General features: G+C 40.8%; 1 protein-coding gene across 3 annotated transcripts in view; it reads left to right on the top strand.

Annotated features, from left to right (window-relative positions):
* The window catches only part of THEM4 (thioesterase superfamily member 4), a 49314-nt gene that overhangs the window by 12896 nt on the left and 9163 nt on the right, over positions 1-27255 (top strand). Inside the window, exons 2-5 of one of the 3 annotated variants that reach the window (XM_086392734.1) lie at positions 254-440; positions 10209-10368; positions 11347-11448; positions 19301-20156. In XM_086392734.1, coding sequence (XP_086248860.1) covers positions 254-440; positions 10209-10368; positions 11347-11448; positions 19301-19319 — 468 coding nt within the window. In that variant the 3' untranslated portion in view covers positions 19320-20156. Of the gene's footprint in view, positions 1-253; positions 441-10208; positions 10369-11346; positions 11449-18898; positions 20157-27255 lie in introns of those variants that run through there. The other 2 variants (XM_086392733.1, XM_086392732.1) reach the window with 2 other exon arrangements.

Below are 27255 nucleotides of genomic sequence, written 5' to 3'. Positions count from 1 at the left end.
AAAGAACGGGCTCTGCAGACCTGGGCTTAATACCAACTCTGCAACTAGCTAGTTGGATGACTTTGAGCAAATCATTTATCCTCTCAATCTCCCATTTCTCCTAAGGAGGGAGGACCAGGTGATGCTAGAAATTTGTTTCCACTTCAAAATGACAAGCTTTAGGGAAGAGGAAAAGCAGTAAGATAGTCTTAGAAAATAGAATATATTATGAAATAGGATGTACCTTCCTTTACTCTCCTTTTTCTCCTTTTAGAGGTTGTTTTCTACTGAGAAAGTCATTCATAAGGACTGGGCTCTCCCCAACCCCAGCTGGAGCAAGGACTTAAAACTCCTTTTTGACCAGTTTATGAAGAAATGTGAAGACGGCTCCTGGGAACGTTTGCCTTCATATAAACGTAGATCTACTCAAGAGAGTGAAGACTTCAAGACCTATTTCCTTGGTAGGAACAGCTACTCTCCCATAATATCAAATATCAAATATAAAACTTAAATATCAAATATAAAATTAAGAACAGATTGAAGCACTAGTTATCACTTGAAAAAGGAAGGAGGAACGTGCAGGGGGGTTGCTATATTCTCCAGTTTTATAGGCCAGAAATCGCAATAAATTTTGCAGATTGTGGGAGAGCATAAAGTCTATTGCCATTAAATAAGACTGCCCCCACCATGGCATCATCATCAGCATTAGCAGGAAGGGGTCCCAGAAAGCCTCCACCCTCCCACATTCTCATCACCTTTCTGTCTTGAGGCTGTCATCACTAACCTTAATTTACTATTTATCCCAATATGTGGCTCTGTCCCCCTAGGAAGCTCAGAACACTCAAGTCACCCCCTCATCTCACAGACTCTAAACTCCCATGGCAGACAACCCCACCTCCAACATACACACACATGGCACTTCTTGTCCTGTGTGTGTGTGTTTTAATTAATAGATTTTTTTTTTTAGTAGTAGTTTCAGGTCTATAGTGAAAAGAGTGGAAAGTGCAGAGTTCTCAAATATCCCTTACTTCCCTCTGCCAGGTTCCCATTTATTAATATCTTATGATAGTAAAGTATGTTTGTTATGATGATGAGACTGTATTGGTAACATGAACTTAAGTCCATAGTTTACATCAGGGCTCATTCTTTGTGTAATACTTTATGCAGCTGGACAAATGTATAATGACATGTATCATACTGAATAGTTCCACTGCCTTAATAATTCACTGTGTTCCTTCTGTTCATCTCTCCCTCCTCCCTCCAAACCCTTGGTGACCACTGATCTTTTCACTCTCTCCATAATTTCGCTTCTTCCAAAATACATACAGTATGTAGTCTTTTCAGATTGTTTTCTTTCACTTAATAATATGCATTTTTAAGGTATATTTATTTATTTTTTCCATAGTACTTATCTCCATAAGACAATGCTTTGTGTTTTTTTAACGGTTTATCTCTCACCACTAGAGTGTTTGCTTCATAAGGGCAGAGATTTTTATGTGTTTTATTCCCCACTGTATCTCCAGTGCTTAGAATAGTACCCGGTACATAGTAAGTGCCTTATACATACTTGTAGGAAGAAGAGAAATAAGAAGGGAGGGAGGAAACACACACCAGGGAACCTGCTTAAGATGCTGTACTTGGTTTTTTGTTTCTATTTTTTACCTAAAACCTCTGCCCTTCTGGAGTAATGAGAGACAAACCACTAAGTAATGAAAACAAAGTAAGTCAGATGGTAATACACGCTGTGAAAAAAATAGATGCACTTCAATAACAACAAAAGAGAGTCCTCATATAGGAATTGGGAGGAACAATGTACAGCCACCTTTTCTACCCATTGCTTTTTTTTTTTTTTTTTTAAAGGAAATTTATTAGCACATATACCTCATGTATACCTGGGAGATACCCAGGGGAAAGTAGTGAGTAACTCCCCTAGATGGTCTAAGCCACTGGGTTAAATACCATTTCAACTAAAGGCAAAAGAAAAGGGTTAGGGATAGGAGGCAGTATGGGGAGATTACCAGGAAAAGATGTAAGTTGTTGCTTTCTCCCTTGAAAAGAGTCTCTTGTGATACAGAGTTTTCTGTCTCTTACTGATACAGAGATGGATATTTCCTTTATATGTAAATTTCTGAGGTTATTGATATTTCTCCCTTGCAAAAAGTTAACGTCAGTTGTTTTGTAATAGAGAACATGTTGGGAGCTTCCCCGGTGGCTCAGTTGGTAAAAAATCTGCCTCCAATGTGGGAGACCTGGGTTTGATCCCTGGGTTGGAAAGATCCCTTGGAGAAGGGAGCATCTACACACTCCAGTACTCTGGCCTGGAGAATATCATGGATTGTATAGTCCAGTTTAGTTCAGTTCAGTCGCTCAGTCGTGTCCAACTCTTTGTGACCTCGTGTGCTGCAGCACGCCAGGCCTCCCTGTCCATCACCAACTCCCGGAGTTTACCCAAACTTATGTCCATTGAGTCGGTGATGCCATCCAGCCATCTCATCCTCTGTCATCTCCTTCTCTTCCTGCCTTCAAGGTACTGGAGTTTCAGCTTCAACATCAGTCCTTCCAATTCAGGACTGATTTCCTTTAGGATGGACTGGTTGGATCTCCTTGCAGTCCAAGGGACTCTCAAGAGTCTTCTCCAACACCACAATTCAAAAACATCAATTCTTCAGCACTCAGCTTTCTTTACAGTCCATCTCTCACATCCATACATGACCACTGGAAAACCCATAGCCTTGACTAGACAGACCTTTGTTGACAAAGTAATGTCTCTGCTTTTTAATAATGCTATCTAGGTTGGTCATAATGTTTCTTCCAAGGAGTAAGCGTCTTTTAATTTCATGGCTGCAGTCACCATCTGCAGTGATTTTGGAGCCCCCAAAAATTAAGTCTACCACTGTTTCCACTGTTTCTCCATCTATTTGCTATGAAGTGATGGGACCAGATGCCATGATCTTTGTTTTCTGAATGTTGAGCTTTAAGCCAACTTGTTCACTCTTTTCTTTCACTTTCATTAAGAGACTCTTTAGTTCTTCTTCGCTTTCTGCCATAAGTGTGGTGTCATCTGCATATCTGAGGTTATTGATATTTCTCCTGGCAATCTTGATTCCAGCTTGTGCTTCATCCAGCCCAGTCTTTCTCATGATGTACTCTGCATATAAGTTAAATAACAGGGTGCCAATATACAGCTTTGATGTACTCCTTTTCCTATTTGGAACCAGTCTATTGTTCCATGTCCAGTTCTAACTGTTGCTTCTTGACCTGCATACAGATTTCTCAGGAGGCAGGTCGGGTCTGGTATTTCCATCTCTTTCAGAATTTTCCACAGTTTATTGTGATCCACACAGTCAAAGGCTTTGGCATAGTCAAGAAAGCAGAAATAGATGTTTTTCTGAAACTCTCTTCCTTTCTCAATGATCCAACAGATGTTGGCAATTTGATCTCTGGTTCCTCTGCCTTTTCTAAAACCAGCTTGAACATCTGGAAGTTCAGGGTTCACGTACTGTTGAAGCCTGGCTTGGAGACTTTTGAGCATTACTTTGCTAGCGTGTGAGATAAGTGCAATTGTGCAGTAGTCTGAGCATTCTTTGGCATTGCCTTTCTTTGGGATTGGAATGAAAACTGACCTTTTCCAGTCCTGTGGCCACTGCTGAGTTTTCCAAATTTGCTGGCATATTGAGTGCAGCACTTTCACAGCATCATCTTTTAGGATTTCAAAAAGCTCAGCTGGAATTCCATCACCTCCACTAGCTTTTTTCATAGTGATACTTCCTAAGGCCCACTTTTTTCATTCCAGGATGTCTGGCCCTAGTTCAGTGATCACACTATTGTGATTATCTGGGTCGTGAAGATCTTTTTTGTATGCTGCTGCTGCTGCTGCATCGCGTTAGTCGTGTCCGACTCTGTGCGACCCCATAGATGGCAGCCTTGCCACCTCTTCTTAATATTTCTGCTTCTGTTAGGACAATACCATTTATTTCCTTTATTGTGCTTGTTTTTGCATGAAATGTTCCCTTGGTATCTCTAATTTTCTTGAATAGATCTCTACTCTTTCCCATTCTATTGTTTTCCTCTATTTCTTTGCATTGACCACAGAGGAAGCCTTTCTTATCTCTCCTTGCTATTCTTTGGAACTCTGCATTCAAATGGGTAAACCCTTTTCAAAAGGGTATACCTTTTCTCCTTTGCCTTTTGCTTCCCTTCTTTTCATAGCTATTTGTAAGGCCTCCTCAGACAACCATTTTGGCTTTTTGCATTTCTTTTTCTTGGGGATGGTCTTGATCACTGCCTCATGTACAATGTCATGAACCTCTGTTCATAGTTCTTCAGGCACTCTGTCTATCAGATCTAATCCCTTGAATCTATTTGTCACTTCCACTGTATAATCATAAGGGATTTTATTTAGGTCATACCTGAATGATCTAGTGGTTTTCCCTACTTTCTTCAATTTAAGTCTGAATTTGGCAATGCTGCTGCTGCTGCTGCTGCTAAGTCGCTTCAGTCGTGTCCAACTCTGTGCGACCCCATAGACGGCAGCCCACCAGGCTCCCCCATCCCTGGGATTCTCCAGGCAAGAACACTAGAGTGGGTTGCCATTTCCTTCTCCAATGCATGAAAGTGAAAAGTGAAAGTGAAGTCGCTCAGTCGTGTCTGACTCCCAGCGACCCCATGGACTGCAGCCTACCAGGCTCCTCTGTCCATGGGATTTTCCAGGCAAGAGTACTAGAGTGGGGTGCCATTGCCTTCTCCAAATTTGGCAATAAGGAGCTCATAATCTGAGCCACAGTCAGCTCCTGGTCTTGTTTTTGCTGACTGTATAGAGCTTCTTCATCTTTGGCTACAAAGAATATAATCAGTCTGATTTCAGTATTGACCATCTGGTGATGTCCATGTGTAGAGTCTTCTCTTGTGTTACTGGAAGAAGGTGTTTGCTATGACCAGTGTGTTCTCTTAGCAAAACTCTATTAGCCTTTGCCCTGCTTCATTCTGTACTCCAAGGCCAAATTTGCCTGTTACTCCAGGTGTTTCTTTTCTTTCTACTTTTGCATTCCAGTCCCCTATAATAAAAAGGACATCTTTTTTGGGTGTTAGTTCTAGAAGGTTTTGTAGCTCTTCATAGAACTGTTCAGCTTCAGCTTCTTCAATATTACTGGTCGGGGCATAGACTTGGATTACTGTGATATCGAATGGTTTGCCTTGGAAATGAACAGAAATCATTCTGTCATTTTTGAGATTGCATCCAAGTACTGCATGTTGGACTCTTTTGTTGACCATGATGGCTACTCCATTTCTTCTAAGGGATTCTTGCCCTCAGTAGTAGATGTAATGGTCATCTGAGTTAAAGTCACCCATTCCAGTCCATTTTAGTTTGCTGATTCCTAAAATGTCGATGTTCACTCTTAGCATCTCCTGTTTGACCACTTCCAATTTGCCTTGATTCATGGACCTAACATTCCAGGTTCCTATGCAATATTGCTGTTTACAGCATTGGACTCTACTTCCATCACAAGTCACATCCACGACTGGGTGTGGTTTTTGCTTTGGCTCCATCTGTTCTTTCTTTCTGGAGTTATTTCTCCACTGATCTCCAGTAGCATACTGGGGGTGTGTGTGTGTGTGTGTGTATATATATATATATATATATATATATATAAAATGCCTAAAATGTATACATTCTTTATTTTTAGAGTCAGCCTTTTTGGTTTCCTACTTGCAACACCCTTTGTATGTTCATTCAGCAACTATCTGTTGAGGATCTGTGCTCTACAAAGCATATTCCTGAAATAAGCCTGAGTGCACAGATAGGGTTCCTGACTTCATGAAGTTTTTACAGATATTTCTCATTTTACTCATTACCTTTTAATCATGTAAACATATCTTTAGGGAGGCATTTGGGGATTGTGATGTTTTGGGGTTGTTTTCTTTTTTCTTTTGGCCATGCTGTGCAACTTCCTGTATCTTAGTTTCCCAGCCAGGATTAGAACCCATGCCATCTGCGGTGGGAACAGAGAGCCCAAACCACTGGGCCAGGGACTTCCCATGATGCTTGTTTGTCTAAGGACCCCAAGTAGGTCCTTATTGTTGCCTGGCCATCGTATTTCATTTTTTCCCTTGTCTCCTCACTCTCCTGCTCTCCTGGATGACTGTCTCCTACCTTCTTTTTCTCAAGCCTTACTCTTAGCTGCTCTTGTCTCCTGTTTCATAGAAAATCAAAGCAATCAGAAGAGAATTTCCAAACAACCCCTGCTTCCTCCCTGTATCTGTGCCTGATGTTCTGCTTTGTCCTGTGGTGAATGAAGTAACCATACGCTAATGAGAGGTCAAGCTGTCGATGTGTGCACTATACCCCTTTGGCCTACTTAAGGACATCCCTTCTCTGCTACATCTTTCTCATCAGTGTACAGACATGCCACATCTCAGTTTCTTTCTTCCTAGTCTCTCTTAAACCCTCTCCAGGCAGACTGTCACTCACACCACTCCATCAGAACTACTGTCACCGATGACCTTCATGTTGCTAACCAGTGACCTCACTTAGCTTTTGGCACAGCTGACGACTCCTTTCTCCTTGAACGTGGCTTCCAAGACACCACATTCTTCTACTTCACTGCCTCTTGACTTTTAGTTTCTTTTGCCGGTTCCTCCTTGTCCTCAAACTTGGTGTTAGGATGCCCCATGTCTCCAACCTTAGTACTCCTTGCTTCACTATACTCTGTTGGTAATCTCATTCAGTCACATGGCTTTAGAGGCCATCCAAAAGATAACTTCCTCATCTAATGGTTGAAATTTAGTGAGTGCATTCAAATTTTGCTTCCACAATTTAAAGCTGTGTTGCTTTGGGCAAGTAATTTTACCTTTCCTTGCCTCAGTTTCCTCATGGCATTTGCTGAGTACTTCAGTATTTGCTGAAGGAATGAAACAAAAATAAAACCACCTTTACCAAAAAAAATGGTTATTTATAAGTTTCTTTATAGAACTACCAGTATAGAGAGAAATGAGAATTAACCATTTTACAAATAAGGGGGAAATTTAGCAGTTTGTAGTACTAATTCCACTCTAACTATTGAACACCTCACACAATTAATTGAATATACTTAACCAGTACAGTTTGGCTTCTATGCTAATAGCTCTACTGAAATTTCTTCACTTAAGCCACTAGCAACCTAATTGTCAAGTTTGATGGACATTTTTCAGTCCTTACTGTGCTCGATCTAGCTATTAATTTCATTCTCCTTGAAATGTTTTGTCTGTTGGCTTTCACAAACTTCTCTGAGCAATTTTCCCTTTCTCCTTCTATCCACTCTGTAAATATCAGTGGTTTCCAGGGTTCAGTTCCCACCCACATGTTTCTGCTCATCCTTTCATCCAACCTAACTACCCTCTCTTGCCTGAAACTTGACCCTCTCAGACTAGGGAGGAGTTTGAGGTCCTCTCTTCTACCCACACTTGCTTTCAAATCATTACTTCCTCTGCTTCTTAGAAAACCCCATTCCTTTTGAGGTTTATACCTTCTGACTTTATCACCCTCAACTTCCTCTATCATCTACCAACCTCTCCCTCATATGTTGAGCATTTCAGCACCTGGTTAACTCTTCCTCTCTACCCAGTTCCATACAGTATTCTCGGCAACCCAGCATCCAGATAATGGCTACTTGGTTTATTTACCTCCTCATAAACTTTCTTTTGCACAGCCCCAGCAACATGCTCCTGTAGACATCTTGAGCCTTTTCGTCTTCAGAAAATGCACAACCTCCAAATTCACACATTTAGACATCCTTTTTTTTTTTTTTTAATAAATTTATTGCATCCATCACGGGTGTACATGTGTTCCCCATCCTGAACCCCCCTCCCGCCTTCCTCCCCATACCATCCCTCTGGACCATCCCAGTGCACCATCCCCAAGCTTCCTGTATCCTGCATCGAACCTGGACTGGTGATTCAACCTGGACTAGACATCCTTTTTTTGACTACAACCTTTTTCCTACCAGCTTACTTGTGCAAAGGCCCCACAGAAAAAATTATTTGGCTTCATTAAGACTCATTGAGTCATCTCATTGAGTCCTCTACTTTCTCACTATCTCCATAGCCCTCTTTTATCTGAACTTCTTTAGCGTACTTGTGCAGGATAACCCCAGCCCTGGATGAATCCAGCCATCTGCCACCACGTATTTGCACAGGCCCTCACATAGCTGGAAAAAATCACCCCTCGACTCCAAAAAGTTTGGTGGTTGTGATTTGATAGTGTTTCAGTGATCTTCTCACTCATCTTTTTTTTTTTTAATAGGCTCTCTTTTTTTTTAATTTTTATTTATTTATTCAGTTTTGGTTATGCTGGGTCTTCGTTGCTGTGTGTGCTTTTCTCTAGTTGAGGTGTGGGTTTTTCTCTAGTTGCAGCAAGCAGGGGCTACTCTGTTGCAGTATGCAGGCTTCTCTTGTTGCAGAGCACGGGCTCTATGGCCCACAGGGTTCACTAGTTGCAGAGTGTGGGCTCGGTAGTTGTGGTTCCTGGGCTCTAGATCACAGGCTCAATAATTGCGGCACATGGGCTTAGTTGCTCCTTGGCATGTGGGGTCTTCCCCAGCAGGGATCAAACCTGTGTGCCCTGCATTGGCAGGTGGATTCTTTTACCAGTGAGCCACCAGGGAAGCCCCTCACTCATCTTTCTTATCGGCCTCCTTTCATCCGGCTGGCAGAGATTCTGAATGCAAATTTGATCATGTTACTCCTCTGCTACCTTCAGTGTTATCTCATGTATTAAAAGACCAGTTCTTCTCAGATTTTAACATGAATATGAAGCAGCTGGGAATCTTGTTAAACTGTAGGTTCAGCTTCAGTAGGTCAGGAGTAGAGCCCAAGAGCCTGCATTTCTAACAGACTTTCCCACCATCTTTTTTCCCTCATTTTTATAAGGTAACCTCAATGTTTAGTAATCTAGACCAGAAGTTCTGAAATCCTAAGTAAAAAATTAGAAAGACTTGATGCTTATCTTATCCTGAAGTCCCAGAATGTCAGAGTTGGGACAAACGTTAGGGGTCATTTGGATTTATCTACTTGCTGTATGGAGAAAATATGGAGAAAGGAGCAAATTCTAGGCTAAAGCTAAGTCACAAAAAATTTTCCGACTCTCAGGACAAGACTCTTTCTACTGTGCCATGAGACTGATTCTCAATTTTAAGTTTCTTTGGCTCTTCAAATCATTCAATTTCTCAACAACTGCTAGAATGAACATAGTGTGTGCCTATGTGCCAGTTGTTGAGCACATGGAGTCCAAAAGACAGGGTGTCTGCCACCAAATGCTCAAGACATAAATAACAGGCATCCTTTCTTGTCCTCCCCACTTCTCCCAGATCGTCTCATCTCATATCCTTTTCCAAGTTTGTAAATGTAAATCTTATAGCAATAAAGGAAACAGCATTATACATAGCAAATCATGATGAGCTGTAAAAGAAAGCTGAGAGTTTTGGGAATTAAATCTTAAAATGTATATGAAAGAAAAAATATGCCCTTCCCTCAGAGCAGTAGTTTTTAGTCTTTATTTTGAAGTTACCTACATTTTGACTCACAACCCAGAACGCACAACTTGTGCACAGTTGTATAACTGAGAAAACATATCTAAATGAGTACACTAGTACTTATCCAGGATATATGTGAAGCATGAGGATTTTTTTTTAAGTTTCTTTTTAAAGTCTTACAACCCACTAACTTGATTTCATGAACCATAATGGTTCTGACCCTGAGTTTCAGACTCAAGCATCATAATCACATTGAATATTGGGTTGAACTGGCTCAGTTTCTGATTCAGTATGATATCTATCTTCTGCTCAGGTTAAACTCATGTCTGCAAGGAAAATTCCTCTACTATTACATTCCTCACTCTCTTCAAATCCCATTTTAACTGCACTTATTTGAAGAAGGATTTCTGTCTATACTTTATTATATTATTCCATATTCCCTTCACATTTATGTACTGTATTTCCTGATTGCCATGTGTTAGTACTTTGTTTTGATTTCATTTATTTTTTACTGTGTCCCCACTTAGACCAATTCCACAGGAACAAATATCCTATATTCTCTTTCTTTGGAACTCTCCCATCCCCTTCGATTTTGCACCTGGCTGGCATTTTAATCAATCATCCATTGACCTGTGATTCTCACAGGGAACAGATATTTGTCTCTGACATGGTGTTTTTCTCATACCTGTTTCTCATGTGCGCATCCATCTGATTGCCCTGCAGACCCAAAGCTTGGGGAAGAAGAACGATTATCACAGGCCCAGCTCTTCACCAGAGGCTTTGAGGATGGCCTGGGCTTTGAATATGTGATATTCAAGAATAATGATGAGAAAAGGACAGTTTGCTTGTTTCAAGGAGGTCCTTATCTGCAAGGAGTACCTGGGTAAGAATGATAGCCTAGAAATGTGGATCTAAGATGAGTATCGCCTTGTATCAATGGACTACAATAAAGGCATTCAAGTGGTAATATAGATATATGTTTACTGACATGGATATATATATATATAGAGAGAGAGAGATGCAAATTATTGAATGACAAAAGCATAGGACGTAGTGCAAGCATATAATTTTAGAGAGTATCATTAACATGTTAATAATGGTTTGTCACTAGATGGCCTTATAGCCTTCCCTGAAGGTGGCTCAGCAGTAAAGAATCCACCTGCAATGCAGGAGATGTGGGCTTGATCCCTGGGTCAGGAAGATCCCCTGGAGGAGGGCATGACACCCCACTCTAGTATTCTTGTCTGGAGAATCCCATGGATAGAGGAGCCTGGTGGGCTACAGTCCATGGAGTCACAAAGAGTCGGACACGACTGAGCGACTTAGCACACTTTCATCTAGATGTATGCCCAGAAGTGGGATTGCTGGATCATATGGTAACTCTATTTTTAGTTTTCTAAGGATCCTCCATACTGTTCTCCTTAGTGGTTGTACCAACTTGCATTCCCCCCAACAGTATAGGTGAGTTCCCTTCTCTGACCTAGCAACAGCAGCAGATGGCCTTATAATCTTTAGTTTCTTTTTCTTCTGTTTGTCTGCATTTCCTAAATTTTTAAACAATGATTTATATAGTTTGATAAAAACATAAATTTCCTAAATTGCATTTCAGCTTTTTGCTTACTTGTGACCTGATTATTATTAGGTTCTAGCTTTGTTACAAATACTACAGTATTATGCTATGAACAAAACAACGGTGAGAAGAACATGAATATAATTTGATATTTAGTACCTTGAATGTGAACTATTAAATAAGTGGAACTTTCAGAAATAAATTATATGGGATGCTTGGATAATTTTTGTCTCTGAAGAGGCTGTTCTCAAAACTTCTGATACCTTTCTCATTTCCTCCTGTTGTACCTAGATTGCTTCATGGAGGTGCCATGGCAACAATGATAGATATTGCTCTTGGTTCGTGTACTGGCGGAGCTGTCATGACTGCAAATCTCAACATCAATTTTAAAAGGTAAATTCATGGGTATTCTTTACTTCTTAGTTGGATTCCCCAGCAGCAGACCCTGAGAAAAGGATTTCTGTGCAAGAAAGAACGTACTCCGAGAGGAAACTAGCTAGGGCATGGGAGAAGGACAGGGAAGGAAGTCACCCAAGGTTAGGTTCTCAGTCCTGCAAAGGGTAGCTTCATCCTGAACATGCAAAGAATTCCAGAGTGAAATGTGTACCTCGGGATTGTCCCTACCTCAGGCAAGGGAGCTGGAGTCTTCATATTCTCTCACACATTCGTCATAAGAAAAGAACTACCCTGGGACCATAAATTCCCAAGTACTTCTCACTCACAGTCTTTCAGCAGAGCAGGCTCTAAGAAAAGTATCCAAAAAGCAAAGGGAAAAAAGGATTGAAAGGAATCTGAGTGAAGCACTAAATACCTCTACATAACAAAACATAAGTTTTATATAACATTACACAAAGAAATAAAAGGGCAGCAAGAAAATTTGGTATCCATTAAAAACAAAGCTCAGCATGATCTTATCTAATTCTTCAATTATGCAGCTATACCTCTACAGTTAATCAAATATTATGGATGTTGGCATAAGCATAGAGAAGGAGACCAATAGGGCAGAACAGAGTTTAAAAACAGAGGTTAGTAGAGAAGAGCTCCAAACAAGGTTCTGAGGGTTATTATTTCACACAGTAGGAAGCATGTAGGTAACAAAACATCTCCATATTATATTCCAGAGAGTTGGATGGCTTCTGTTGGATGGCTTCTGTGGCAGTCATCAGGGAGCCATGCTTCATAGATTATGGGTTTATTCACTTTAAGTAATACTTATCCAGGTATGTCCTACTCAGGGCATCCTATAGAAAAAGACTCTTCCCCCCTATCATGTATCATCAGTTTATTTCAGGGGTCAGCATAACTTTTTCTACAAATCTTTTATGCTTTATGGGCCATACAGTCTCTGCAGCTACTCAACTCTGCCAGCATAGCACAAAAGCAACCACAGACAATACATAAATAAATGGATAAAGCTGTGTTCCAATAAAATTTTATTTTTAAAACAAGTAGCTGGCCAATGAGACATACTTTGCCAACTCTTGGTCTAATTACCTGCAGGCCCAGTGAGAAAAAATTAGTTAGAGTCACTTGCCCCCTGGGAGCGTTTCTCTTTGCTCCCCACAAGACACACACACACACACACACACACACACACACACCAAAAAGTTGGAGGCCAGCTGCTTTAACTTCATCCTCCCCAACTGCCAATAATAGTAACTTCAAAATAAAAATAACTTTAACAAGATAGAAACTTATGTGAAAGAAATCTAGTATGGCAGCTCCAGAGATGCAGGCTCTTTCCAGCTCATCTTTTCACAGTTCAGAGTGGCAATAAAACCTGTCATCACATGTCCTGCACAGCAGGATTGAGGAATAAGGATAGAGTTCTCTTCTCTCTTTCAAAAAGACTTCTTGTATGTACTGCACAACACACCCATTTAATCTCATTAGCATTAAAAGAGATTGGGAAAGTGGTTCCTTAACTGCTATTACTGTCACCCCAATTAAATTCAGTGTCATCAACTAACACAACTACAGACATTTTTTAAAATTTTATTTATTTTTTGTCTTGGTTGCTGCACGAGGGCTTTCTCTTGTTGCAGCAAGCAGGGGGCTACTCTTTAGTTGCCATATGCAGGCCTGTCATTGCAATGGCTTCTCTTGTTGCAGAGCATGGGCTCTGGGACACACAGGCTTCAGTAAATTGTGGCTTATGAGCTTAGCTGCCCTAGGGGCATGTGGAATCTCCCCAGACCAGTTATCGAACCCATGTCCTTTGCATTGGCAGGTAGATTCTTAACCACTGGACCACCTGAAAGTCTACAACGATAGACATATTAATAAATCCACACATAAATAATACAATATAAATTATTTTAAATACTAAAGCACTAATTAAAAACATAATTGGATTTAACTGAACATCAAGTTAGTTTCTTCTAATTATCAAATTATCTCAGTGATTACAAATCTTATTATTTCATCTACACTTAACCTTGTATTTCCCAGGTGGCACTAGTGGTAAAGAACCTGTCTACCAATGCAGGCGACATAAAAGATATGGGTTTGATCCCTGGATTGGGAAGAATCCCTGGAGGAGGGCATGGCAACTCACTCCAGTATTCACACCTAGAGAATCCCATGGACAGAGGAGCCTGGCAGGCTGCAGTCCATAGGCTTACAAAGAGTTGGACACAACTGAAGTGACTTAGCACACATGCACATTCCCATTTGCACAGAATTTTTTAAGTTTGATGTATTCCCCTTTTTTTTAAATTTTGTTGTCTCTGTCTTTGGTGTCATATCCAAGAAATCATTACTGAACCAACATCATGAAGCTTTTCCCCAATGTTTTCTTCTAGGAGTTTTATAGTTTTAGGTCTTTCATATAGGTCTTCAGTCCTTTTCACATTATTTTTCTTATATGTGGTTTAAGGCAAGAGTCCAACTTCATTCTTCTACTTGTGGATATCCAGTTTTCCCAGCACCATTTTTTTAAGAGACTGTCGTTTCCACACTGAGTTGTTTTGGTCACTTGTAGAAAATCATTTGACCATATATGTGAGGGTTTATTTCTAGGCTTTCTATTCTATTCCATTGATCTATATAGTCTGTCTTTAGCCAGTACCACATTATCTTGATTATTGTAGTTTTGTAATGTTTTGTAATCAAGAAGTGTGAGATTTACAACTTTTTCCTTCTTTTTCAAGATTGTTTTGGTTCTTTGGAGTCCCTTGAGATTCACGTAAACTTTAGGTGGATTTTTCTTTTTCTACAAAAAAATGTCATTGAGGAGAGAACAAGATGGCAGAGAAGCAGGTGGACATGGAGAACATCTCTCTCACGGATACATCAGGAATACACCTTCAGACACAGAAGTGCATGCAGAACACCAGCTGAGAGCAGATGGAAGTACTTGACCAGCAGAAAAGAATATATAGAACCATGCAAAACTTGGTAGGATAAAGGAACTAGGGGGAAAAACAGGAATGTTAGCGGGACCGGACCTGCCCTTGGCGGGTGGCGGAACTGAGGCAGGGGTCCGATCCCCACACTGGGGCAATTGTCTGAGTAGGAGGAGAAACATTTAAGGCTGAGAGTAAGACAGCTGCTTTGTGGCAGCCTAAATGGAATGAGAATCAGACAGTCCTTGCCACAGCTATACATGCCCCAGACAGGGATGCAGGTCCCCTGGAAGGCGCAGAGGCTGGGAGCTGGAGTTTAGGGGTTGTGGAGCAATCCCAGGGCGAGGGCTGCTGTTGACTGTGGAGAGACGGATCAAGGGGAGGTGAGGAAGGAGACTGTGGTGGGAAATACCTGTGGAGGAAAACCGGGCGGCCATGGAAGCCAGGCGATACTGCTGAGTCACACGTAGCAGGTGGAGCCTCCACCATAGCCTCTCTGTCCCCATATGCCAGTGTTGGCAGCTGAACAATAGAGAGGCTGGCCCATCAAACACCTGATGCACTGAACTACAGAGTAGGACCCCACCCAGGGTGCTCCTTTAAGTGACTGGTGTGCCAAACTACAGAGTAGGACCCCAGCCGAGGGGGCCCCTCTGTGTGCCTGACATGCGGAACAACAGAGAAGGGCCCCAGGCAAGGGAGCAAGCACTCTAAGTGCCTGAATGGGTGGAGCTACAGAGAAAGACTGGCCAAAGAGGCCTTCTGATCACCAGCTCCAAGAGACTCGAAAAAAGACTCTGAGAGTGCCATAACTCCTATGGTGGAGGCAGTTCATGTCCCTGCACACTTGGTGCTGCCAGGGTCCCCACAAGCCAAGCAGCTGTGCCACCTTCATGCTCAACTCTCACTGGGGCAGAGCTGCCACAGACAAAAAAAAAGTCTTGCATCTATGCGCACAGGGCTGCTTCGGTCCTGTCCAACTCTGCACTCCTGTGAACTATGGCCTGCCAGGCTTCTCTGTCAGGGGGATTCTCCAACCAAGAATACTGGAGTGTATTGGCCAATACTGGTTGCCATACCCTTCTAGAGCACTATATTTCCTGCTGCCCTAGCCACCAACTCCCCTGAGTACCTGGTGCTGCCAGAACCCCTGTGACCCAAGCAGCTGCACCATCTCCACACCTGGCCCTCACGTGGGCACACCCAAGTCTTCCAGGGCAGCCTCAGGAGCAAACCCCAGTGGACGACCCACATGTAGAGGTGGAAATAAAACCACAGTTGAAACCCAGAGGCAGTGTGGCTACAGAAGAAGACCCAAAACCTTCCCACCAGATGTACAAGCTGTAGATTAAATCTACAGAATCAACTAGGCAGACTCTGTGTCTATGAAATATATAAAAGGCCACTGAGAGCTCCCACAAAAGAAAACGTACTAGCTCTGATAGCTGTGGACATTGGAGGCAAGAACGCACAGGAGTGGGACCAGATTAGAATCTGAGCTGCCCCCACAGCAGATCCAGAGATCAGCACAGTGTTGGAGGGCATCCTAGGGAGGTGAGGTGCACTGTGACTCCCAGAGGGGGAAAGAACTCTGACACCAGTGACTCAAGAAAAACATTTATTATTCTTATGTTTTGACTTGTTCTGTAGATACTTTTGGATTTTTTTTTCTCCTTCTTGTAGTTGTCAATTTTATTGGCATCATGAAATCTAATTAAGCTTCTGAGCTTTTTTTTTTTCCTCAGTCACATTTTTTATTGTTGTTTTAAACCTCTGCTTCTATGTTGGGCTTTTGCAGTTCTGGGGAGTTTTCCTTTTTTTTTTTTTTTTCTTTTCTCTTTTTTTTAATTTCAATTTTTCATTTTTTAAACCAATTACTATCTTTCTACATATATTCCTTTGTTTCCTTTTCCTACTGTTCTTTTCCCCTTGCAGTTCAGTTCAGTTCAGTCACTCAGTCTTGTCCAGCTCTTTGTGACCCCATGGACTGCAGCATGCCAGGCCTCACTGTCCATCACCAACTCCCAGAGTTTACTCAAACTCATGTCCATTGAGTCGGTGATGCCATCCAACTATATCATTCTCTGTCATCCTCTTCGCCTCCTGCTTTCAATCTTTCCAGTATCAGGGTCTTTTCAAATGAGTCAGCTCTTCGCATCACATAGCCAAAGTATTGGAGTTTCAGCTTCAACATCAGTCCTTCCAATGAATATTCAGGACTGATTTCCTTTAGGATGGACTGGTTGGATCTCCTTGCAGTCCAAGGGACTCTCAGTAGTCTTTTCTAATACCACAGTTGAAAAGCATCAATTCTTCGGTGCTCAGCTTTCTTTATAGTCCAACTCTCACATCCATACATGACTACTGGAAAAACCATAGGATTGACTAGATTGACCTTTGTTGTCAAAGTAATGTCTCTGCTTTTTAATATGCTGTCTAGGTTGGTCATAACTTTTCTTCCAAGGAGTAAGCATCTTTTAATTTCATGGCTGCAATCACCATCTGCAGTGATTTTGAAACCCAAAAATTAAGTCTCACTGTTTCCATTGTTTCCCCATCTGTTTGCCATGAAGTGAATGGGCCAGATACCATGATCTTAGTTTTCTGAACATTGAGCTTTGAGCCAACTTTTTCACTCTCCTCTTTCATTTTCATCAATTAGTCTCTTTAGTTCTTCTTCACTTTATGTCATAAGGGTGATGTCATCTGCATATCTGAGGTTGTTGATATTTCTCCCAACAATCTGGATTCCAGCTTGTGCTTCATCCAGCCCAGCGTTTCTCATGATGTACTCTGCATATAAGTTAAATAAGCAGGGTGACAATATATAGCCTTGACGTACTCCTTTCCCGATTTGGAACCAGTCTGTTAGTTCCATGTCCAGTTCTAACTGTTGCTTCTTGACCTGCATACAGATTTCTCAAGAGGCAGGTAAGGTGGTCTGGTATTCCCATCTCTTTCAGAATTTTCCATAGTTTGTGGTGATCCACATAGTCAAAGGCTTTGGCATAGTCAATAAAGCACAAGTAAATGTTTTTCTGGAACTCTCTTGCTTTTTTGATAATCCAAAGGATGTTGGCAATTTGATCTCTGGTTCCTCTGCCTTTTTGAAATCTAGCTTGAATATCTGGAAGTTCAGGGTCACATACTGTTGAAGCCTGGCATGGAGAGTTTTGAGCATTACTTTACTAGCATATGAGATGAGTGCAATTGTGCGGTAGTTTGAGCATTCTTTGGCATTGCCTTTCTTTGGGATTGGAATGAAAACTGACCTTTTCCAGTCCTGTGGCCACTGCTGAGTTGTCCAAATTTGCTGACATATTGAGTGCAGCACCTTCACAGCATCATCTTTTAGGATTTCAAAAAGCTCAACTGGAATTCCATCACCTCCACTAGCTTTGTTCATAGTGATGCTTCCTAAGGCCTACTTGACATCTCATTCCAGGATGTCTGGCCCTAGTTGAGTGATCACACCATTGTGATTATCTGGGTCATAAAGATCTTTTTTGTACAGTTCTTCTGTGTATTCTTACCACCTCTTCTTGATATCTTCTGCTTCTGTTAGATCCATACCATTTCTGTCCTTTATTGAGCCCATCTTTGCATGAAATGTTCCTTTGGTATCTCTGATTTTCTTGAAGAGACCTCTAGTCTTTCCCATTCTATTGTTTCCCTCTATTTCTTTGTACTGATCGCTGAGGAAGACTTTCTTGTCTCTCCTTGCTGTTCTTTGGAACTCTGCACTCAAATGGGTATATCTTTCCTTTTCTCCTTTCCTTTTTGCTTCTCTTCTTTTCACAGCTATTTGTAAGGCCTCCTCAGGCAGCCATTTTTCTTTTTTGCATTTCTTTTTCTTGGGAATGGTCTTGATCCCTGTCTTCTGTATAATGTCACGAACCTCCGTCCATAGTTCATCAGGCACTTGATCAGATCTAATCCCTTGAATCTGTCACTTCCACTGTATAATCGTTAAGGGATTTGATTTAGGTCATACCTGACTGGTCTAGTGGTCTTCCCTACTTTCTTCAATTTAAGTCTGAATTTGGCAATAAGGAGTTCATAATCTGAGCCACAGTCAGTTCCCAGTCTTGTTTTTGCTGGCTATATAGAGCTTCTCCATCTTTGGCTGCAAACAATATAATCAATCTGATTTCAGTATTGACCATCTGGTGAAAACAAAACTAACAAATTGACCCAGTGAATAAAGGAAACCAAAAATTATATCTACCAATTAAGAACAAAACTAACTAAAACACAAACTGGAAAACAAAACTAAAGCAAGGTGCCAAATGGGAAATAAAGCAATGAAAATAAAACTAACAAATATGTTGAGAGGAAGGGAAAGAAAGGAAAGAAAGAATATATATGCAATAGTTTTGTTCTTAACTGATAGATATAATTTTTGGTTTTCTTTGTTCATTGGGTCAATCTACTGACTTTATTTTTGTTGGACTGTTTTTATTTTGCTTATGGGTGTATAAATGCTGGGCTGGAAGAAGCACAAGCTGGAATCAAGATTGCCAGGAAAAATATCAATAACCTCAGATATACAGATGACACCACCCTTATGGCAGAAAGTGAAGAGGAACTAAAAAGCCTCTTGATGAAAGTGAAAGAGGAGAGTGAAAAAGTTGGCTTAAAACTCAACATTCAGAAAACTAAGATCATGGCATCTGGTCCCATCACTTCATGGGAAATAGATGGGGAAACAGTGGAAAGAGTATCAGACTTTATTTTTGGGGGCTCCAAAATCAGGGCAGATGGTGATTGCAGCCATGAAATTAAAAGACACTTACTCCTTGGAAGGAAAGTTATGACCAACCTAGATAGCATATTCAAAAGCAGAGACATTACTTTGCCAACAAAGGTCCGTCTACTCAAGGCTATGGTTTTTCCAGTGGTCGTGTATGGATGTGAGAGTTGGACTGTGAAGAAGGCTGAGCGCCGAAGAATTGATGCTTTTGAACTGTGGTGTTGGAGAAGACTCTTGAGAAAGTCCCTTGGACTGCAAGGAGGTCCAACCAGTCCATCCTAAAGGAGATTGGTCCTGGATGTTCATTGGAAGGACTGATGCTGAAGCTGAAACTCCAATACTTTGGCCACCTCATGCGAAGAGTTGACTCATTGGAAAAGACCCTGATGCTGGGAGGGATTAGGGGCAGGAGGAGAAGGGGACAAAAGAGGATGAGATGGCTGGATGGCATCACCGACTCGATGGACATGAGTTTGAGTGAACTCCGGGAGTTGGTGATGGACATGGAGGCCTGGCGTGCTGTGATTCATGGGGTCGCAAAGAGTCAGACAGGACTGAGTGACTGAACTGAACCGATGGGTATATATGTATATGTGTATATTCAGTCACACTTTTTATTGTTGTTATAAACCTCTGTCTCTATGTTGGGCTTTTGCAGTTCTGTGGTGTTTTCCTTTTTTTTCTCTCTCTCTTTTATAATTTAACTTTTTTAAACCTATTATATTTTTTCTATGTTTATTCCTTTGTTTGCCTTTCCTACTATTCTTTTCCCCTTGCAGTTAATCTTTAATGTATATAAATCTTCTTCATCTACCTCTGTTTAACTTTGCATGTCTATTCTTTCTTATTTTTTCTTTCTTTCCTTTCCTCTCAACATATTTGTTAGTTTTGTTTTCATTGCTTTATTCCCTACTTGGCACCTTGCTTTAGTTTTATTTTCCAGTTTGTGCTTTAGTTAGTTTTGTTCTTAACAGGTAAATACAATTTTTTATTTCATTTGTTCTCTGGGTCAGTCTACTATACTATATTTTTATGGACTATTTTGACTTTGCTTTTGGGTATATATGTATACTCCATTATTTTAATTATTATTTGCCTAATTTTGTAACTGCCATTTGTCTGGGGTTCATCTTTGCTTTGGAGAAAGCGATGGCCCCCCACTCCAGTACTCTTGCCTGGAAAATCCCATGGACGGAGGAGTCTGGTAGGCTGCCGTCCATGGGGTCGTGAACAGTCGGACACGACTGAGCGACTTCACTTTCACCTTTCACTTTCACGCATTGGAGAAGGAAATGACAGCCCACTCCAGTGTTGTTGCCTGGTGAATCCCAGGGACGGGGGAGCCTGGTAGGCTGCCGTCTATGGGGTCACACAGAGTCGGACACGACTGAAGTGACTTAGCAGCATCTTTGCTTTCTTGTTTTGGGGTATTTGTTTTAATCTTACTTAATGCCATAACAAACCACTTGTGGAATCTTCATTCCTGACCAGAGATCAAACCCTGAGCCTTTAGAATGGGAGCATTGACTCCAATACCCTAGACTCCCAGAGAACTAACCCTAGGGAGTATCAAATGGTGAGAACTCACACAAAGGAAGCCACTTGAATACAAGACCCAGCATCACGCAACCACCAGTAGCACCCTGTGCAGCATGCCTCATCTAAACAACAAACAAAACAAAAATATAAGCCCAATCATCAGTAGACAGGATTACCACCTCACTCAGCCTTGGCCATCAGAGGAAAAACAAACAAAAAACTCAGCACAAATCTCACCCTGTACAAAGCTTACACAAACCACTGGGCCAACCTTAGAAAGGCAGAAACCAAAAGGAAGGAGAATTCAGCCTTGAAGCCTGGGAAAAGGAGACCTCAAACACACACACACACAAATAGTGAAAAGGCACAGAGATACTATACAAATGAAGGAAAAAGTAGAAACACAGAAGTTCAAATAAATGAAGAAGAAATAGGCAAACTACCTGAAAAAGAATTCAGAATAATGATAGTAAAGATGTTCAAAAACCTTGAAAACACAATGGAGAAAAATGCCATTGACATTTTAATGGGGATTGCCCTGAATCTGAAAATTGCTTTGGGTAGTAATGACATCTTAAAAATATTGAGTCTTCATTATCAGAGAAATGCAAATCAAAACCACAATGAGGTACCATCTCACACCAGTCAAAATGGCTGCTGTCAAAAAGTCTAGAAACAATAAATACTGGAGAGGGTGTGGGGAAAAAGGAACCCTCTTACACTGATGGTAGGAATGAAAACTAGTACAGCCACTATGGAGAACAGTGTGGAGATTCCTTAGAAAACTGGAAATAGAACTGCCATACAACCCGGCAATCCCACTGCTGGGCATACACACTGAGGAAACCAGAATTGAAAGAGACATGTGTACCCCAATGTTCATCGCAGCACTGTTTATAATAGCCAGGACATGAAAGCAACCTAGATATCCATTGGCAGACAAATGGATAAGAAAGCTGTGATACATATATATAATGGAATATTACTCAGCTGTTAAAAAGAATGCATTTGAATCAGTTCTAATGAGGTGAATGAGACTGAAGCCTATTATACAGAGCAAAGTAAGTCAGAAAGAAAAACCAATACAGTATATTAACGCATATATATGGAATTTAGAAAGATGGTAATGATGACCCTATATGCGAGACAGCAAAAGAGACACAGATGTAAAGAACAGACTTTTGGACTCTGTGGGAGGAGGCGAGGGTGGGATGATTTGAGAGAATAGCATTGAAATATGTATATTATCATATGTGAAATAGATCACCAGTGCAGGTTCCATGCATGAGACAGGGTGCTCAGGGGTGGTGCACTGGGTTGACCCTGAAGGATGGGATGGGGAGGGAGGTGGGAGGGAGGGTCAGGATGGGGAACACATGTACACCCATGGCTGATTCATTGAATGTATGTCAAAAACCACCACAATATTGTAAAGTAATTAGCCTCCAATTAAATTATATATATATATATAGAGAGAGAGAGAGAGAGTCTTCTAACTAATGAACACAAGATGTCTTTCCATTTATTTGTGTCTCTAATTTCTTAGTCTTTTGTCTCCTTAATTAAGGTTATTCTTAAGTATTTTATTCTTATTGATGTTGTTTTTAATGAAAGTGTTTTCTCAGTTTTCTTTTTAGATTGTTCATGGTTCGTGTATAAAAATGCAATTGATTTTTTATGTTGATTTTATATCCTGCAACTTTGCTGAATTTGTTCATTAGTTCTAATGGTTTTTCTGTGGAATCTTTGGGAGTTTCTGTAGATAAGACCGTTTCACCTGTGAACAGAGATTATGTACTTCTTCCTTTCTGATTTGTCTGCCTTTCCTTTCTTTTTCTTGCCTAACTACTCGGGCTAGACTTCTAGTACTTTATTGATAGGAATGGCAAAAGTAGGCATCTTTGCCTTCTTCCAAATCTTAGAGGAAAAGTATCAAGTCTTTAAACCATTGTGTATGGGATTAGCTATAGGCTTTTCATATGTGGCCTTTATGATGTTGAGATAGTTTCTTCTTATTCCTAGTTGTACCTTAGATTTTTAGCCCCTCACCCAGATTGTCACTGTACCTCATTCTCTTGTTTAACCCTGTGTCTCATCAACCAACTCTCTGTCTCACTTGAGTGAACCAAATTAAAGTTAGAATAAATTTGTCGACTTCTACCCAAAAGCAAAATGTGATTTAGATAGCAGTTATGTTGACTTTAAAGATTAATTTGGGAGAAATTGTCATCCTTACATGTAGTCAATATTTTATATAATTTATGACTAAAAATTAGATCCTAGAAATGGCTTTCCTAACATGATAAATAATATATTTTAAATTAAATTTTTAGTATTTTTCCTTGTTTCACAGTTTTTAAAATATTTTTCTCTGTTTACATAAAGGTGAAGAATACACTACAACCTCAATTGTCAAAAAAAAGTGGGGGGTTTCATCTGGAAACAAGTTCAGCAGAGTATTTATCTGGATTACAGTTTAGTGCAACAAGTGTTTGTGTGTTGAGCACACGCAACCTGCCAGGTCTTATATTTAGTCCTTGTCTCATCCAACAAACTATTCACATAAATCAGTTATTTTGTTATTTATTTGTTATCCACAATTGGAAAATGTACTGAAAATAAGTTTTACCTGAAATCACATGGATAGAGAGAATACAGCCAGGGTTAGAACTCAAGTCCTCTAGGTCTGGTACTTGACACTACAATGTACAACCTCCATTCTCTTCTGAGGATTAAAGATCAGAATAATGCATTAGATTATATAAGTAGTCTAGAAGTTAATATTTATCAGACCCTGTATTTTTGTATGAAGTTGTTAGATTCATAATAATAATAGTAACAGTAAAAAAGCATGCTTAATCAACTGATGGCCCTCTGGGATGCTAGAGACAACCACCTGGGATTAAAATTTAATTGAAGATAATTTATAGTGTCAGTTTCGGGTGTCTTAACCTACCCTTCTGCTTCTAACAAGCAAAACTACTTTCTTTTTATACTGGTTCTGGTCTTCACTGATGTGTGGGCTTTTCTCTAGTTGTGGTGAGCTGGGGCTGCTCTCTAGTTGCAGTGTGCAGTGGCTTCTCCTGTTGCTGAGCACAGGTTCCAGGGCACATGGGCTCAGTAGTTGTGGTTTCCAGGCCCTAACGCACTGGCTCAATAATTGTGGCACGCAGGCTGAGTTGCTCCACGGCATGGGGATCTTCCCGATACCCAGAATTGAAGCCATGTCTCCTATGTTGGCAGGTGGATTCTTTACCACTGAGACACCAGGGAAACTTGCAAAACTGCTTCTTAATCATCCCAAATACTTTTCAGCCCCCTGATCCAAATGTCACACTTGATTTATTTCCTTGTGCTTAGTACATTAAGATAATTAGACAAAGAAGCTAAGTTGAGTTGTGGTGACTAGGCAGCCAAAAGGATTAAGATCTCAACATTTCTATAACCCATCCATGGTATATTGGTTGGGAAGTTCTAGATTAGACTTTTTCATGCAACATAGCAGACCAGAAATTCTGAAGGACATTCCTCGTTGACAAAAACTAGATCCTGCGCCAAAATGTAAGGAAATAAACCACCGTAAGTGAGAATCAGCAGAAACAATAAGCAATGGACTTGGACCCTCAGGGGCTTAAGATAGCATGATAATTAGATATATAGTATAAAATAATTATGTATGAGATGTTTAAAGAAATAAAAGATGAAATCACAAAAAGAGAAAGCAACACAAAGCTGTAAAAATTAACAGGATTGCCACAGAACCTAAAACTTACAGAAATGAAAATATTGTATAAAAACAGAAGCATCTCAGCAGATAGATTAAGATCAGATCAGATCAGTTGCTCGGTCGTGTCTGACTCTTTGCGACCCCATGAATCGCAGCACAAGCCAGGCCTCCCTGTCCATCACCAACTCCCGGAGTTCACACAGACTCACGTCCATCGAGTAAGTTATGCCATCCAGCCATCTCATCCTCTGTCCCCTTCTCCTCTTGCCCCCAATCCCTCCCAGCATCAGAGTCTTTTCCAATGAGTCAACTCTTCGCATGAGGTGGCCAAAGTACTGGAGTTTCAGCTTTAGCATCATTCCTTCCAAAGAAATCCCAGGGCTGATCTCCTTCACAATGGACTGGTTGGATCTCCTTGCAGTCCAAGGGACTCTCAAGAGTCTTCTCCAACACCACAGTTCAAAAGCATTAATTCTTCAGCGCTCAGCCTTCTTCACAGTCCAACTCTCACATCCATACATGACTACAGGAAATACCATAGCCTTGACTAGACGAACCTTTGTTGGCAAAGTAATGTCTCTGCTTTTTAATATGCTGTCTAGGTTGGTCATAACTTTCCTTCCAAGGAGTAAGCGTCTTTTAATTTCATGGCTGCAATCACCATATGCAGTGATTTTGGAGCCCAGAAAAATAAAGTCTGACACTGTTTCCACTGTTTCCCCATCTATTTCCCATGAAGTGATGGGACCAGATGCCATGATCTTCGTTTTCTGAATGTTGAGCTTTAAGCCAACTTTTTCACTCTCCACTTTCACTTTCATCAAGAGGCTTTTGAGTTCCTCTTCACTTTCTGCCATGAGAGTGGTGTCATCTGCGTATCTGAGGTTATTGATATTTCTCCCAGCCATCTTGATTCCAGCTTGTGTTTCTTCCAGTCCAGCGTTTCTAATGATGTACTTTGCATATATGTTAAATAAACAGGGTGACAATATACAGCCTTGACGTACTCCTTTTCCTATTTGGAACCAGTCTGTTGTTCCATGTCCAGTTCTAACTGTTGCTTCCTGACCTGCATACAGATTTCTCAAGAGGCAGATCAGGTGGTCTGGTATTCCCATCTCTTTCAGAATTTTCCACAGTTTATTGTGATCCACATAGTCAAAGGCTTTGGCATAGTCAAGAAAGCAGAAATAGATGCTTTTCTGGAACTCTCTTGCTTTTTCGATGATCCAGCGGATGTTGGCAATTTGATTTCTGGTTCCTCTGCCTTTTCTAAAACCAGCTTGAACATCAGGAAGTTCATGGTTCACATATTGCTGAAGCCTGGCTTGGAGAATTTTGAGCATTACTTTACTAGCATGTGAGATGAGTGCAACTGTGCGGTAGTTTGAGCATTCTTTGGCATTGCCTTTCTTTGGGATTGGAATGAAAACTGACCTTTTCCAGTCCTGTGGCCACTGCTGAGTTGTCCAAATTTGCTGGCATATTGAGTGTAGCACTTTCACAGCATCATCTTTCAGGATTTGAAATAGCTCAACTGGAATTCCATCACCTCTGCTAGCTTTGTTCGTAGTGATGCTTTCTAAGGCCCACTTGACTTCACATTCCAGGATGTCTGGCTCTAGGTCAGTGATCACACCATCGTGATTATCTGGGTCATGAAGATCTTTTTTGTACAGTTCTTCTGTGTATTCTTGCCATCTCTTCTTAATATCTTCTGCTTCTGTTAGGTCCATACCATTTCTGTCCTTTATCGAGCCCATCTTTGCATGAAATGTTCCTTTGGTATCTCTGATTTTCTTAAAGAGATCCCTAGTCTTTCCCATTCTGTTGTTTTCCTCTATTTCTTTGCATTGATTGCTGAGGAAGGCTTTCTTATCTCTCCTTGCTTTTCTTTGGAACTCTGCATTCAGATGTTTATATCTTTCCTTCTCTCCTTTGCTTTTTGCTTCTCTTCATTTCACAGCTATTTGTAAGGCCTCCCCAGACAGCCATTTTGCTTTTTTGCATTTCTTTACCATGGGGATGGTCTTGATCCCTGTCTCCTGTACAGTGTCACGAACCTCATTCCATAGTTCATCAGGCACTCTATCTATCAGATCTAGGCCCTTAAATCTATTTCTCACTTCCACTGTATAATCATAAGGGATTTGATTTAGGTCATACCTGAATGGTCTAGTGGTTTTCCCTACTTTCTTTAATTTAAGTCTGAATTTGGCAATAAGGAGTTCATGGTCTGAGCCACAGTCAGCTCCCGGTCTTGTTTTTGCTGACTGTATAGAGCTTCTCCATCTTTGGCTGCAAAGAATATAATCAATCTGATTTTGGTGTTGACCATCTGGTGATGTCCATTTATAGAGTCTTCTCTTGTGTTGTTGGAAAAGGGTGTTTGTTATGACCAGTGCATTTTCTTGGCAAAACTCTATTAGTCTTTGCCCTGCTTCATTCCGTATTCCAAGGCCAAATTTGCCTGTTACTCCAGGTGTTTCTTGACTTCCTACTTTTGCATTCCAGTCCCTTATAATGAAAAGGGCATCTTTTTGGGGTGTTAGTTCTAAAAGGTCTTGTAGGTCTTCATAGAACCGTTCAGCTTCAGCTTCTTCAGCATTACTGGTTGGGGCATAGACTTGTATTACTTAAACATAGCTGAAAGTGAACAGAAATAAAGATCCGAAAAAATCAAAAAGAAAAAGAATTCAATAGAAAAAGAAGTGAAAAACAAGAGAGGTTAAGCTAAGAGGACAAGTGAAAAGTCTTAATGTGCTGTGGTTGGAGTTCCAGAAGACAGCAGGGTGAATAGAAAAGATCTAATATTTGAAGAGATAACGAGTGAG

This window comes from Bos grunniens, chromosome 3 (assembly GCF_055505025.1).
Source record: "Bos grunniens cultivar Pamir isolate PY7600 chromosome 3, Bosgru_T2T1.0, whole genome shotgun sequence".
NCBI lineage: Eukaryota > Metazoa > Chordata > Mammalia > Artiodactyla > Bovidae > Bos > Bos grunniens.
Note: the sequence above shows the minus strand (reverse complement) of the source record. Positions and strands in the feature narration are given on the sequence as shown.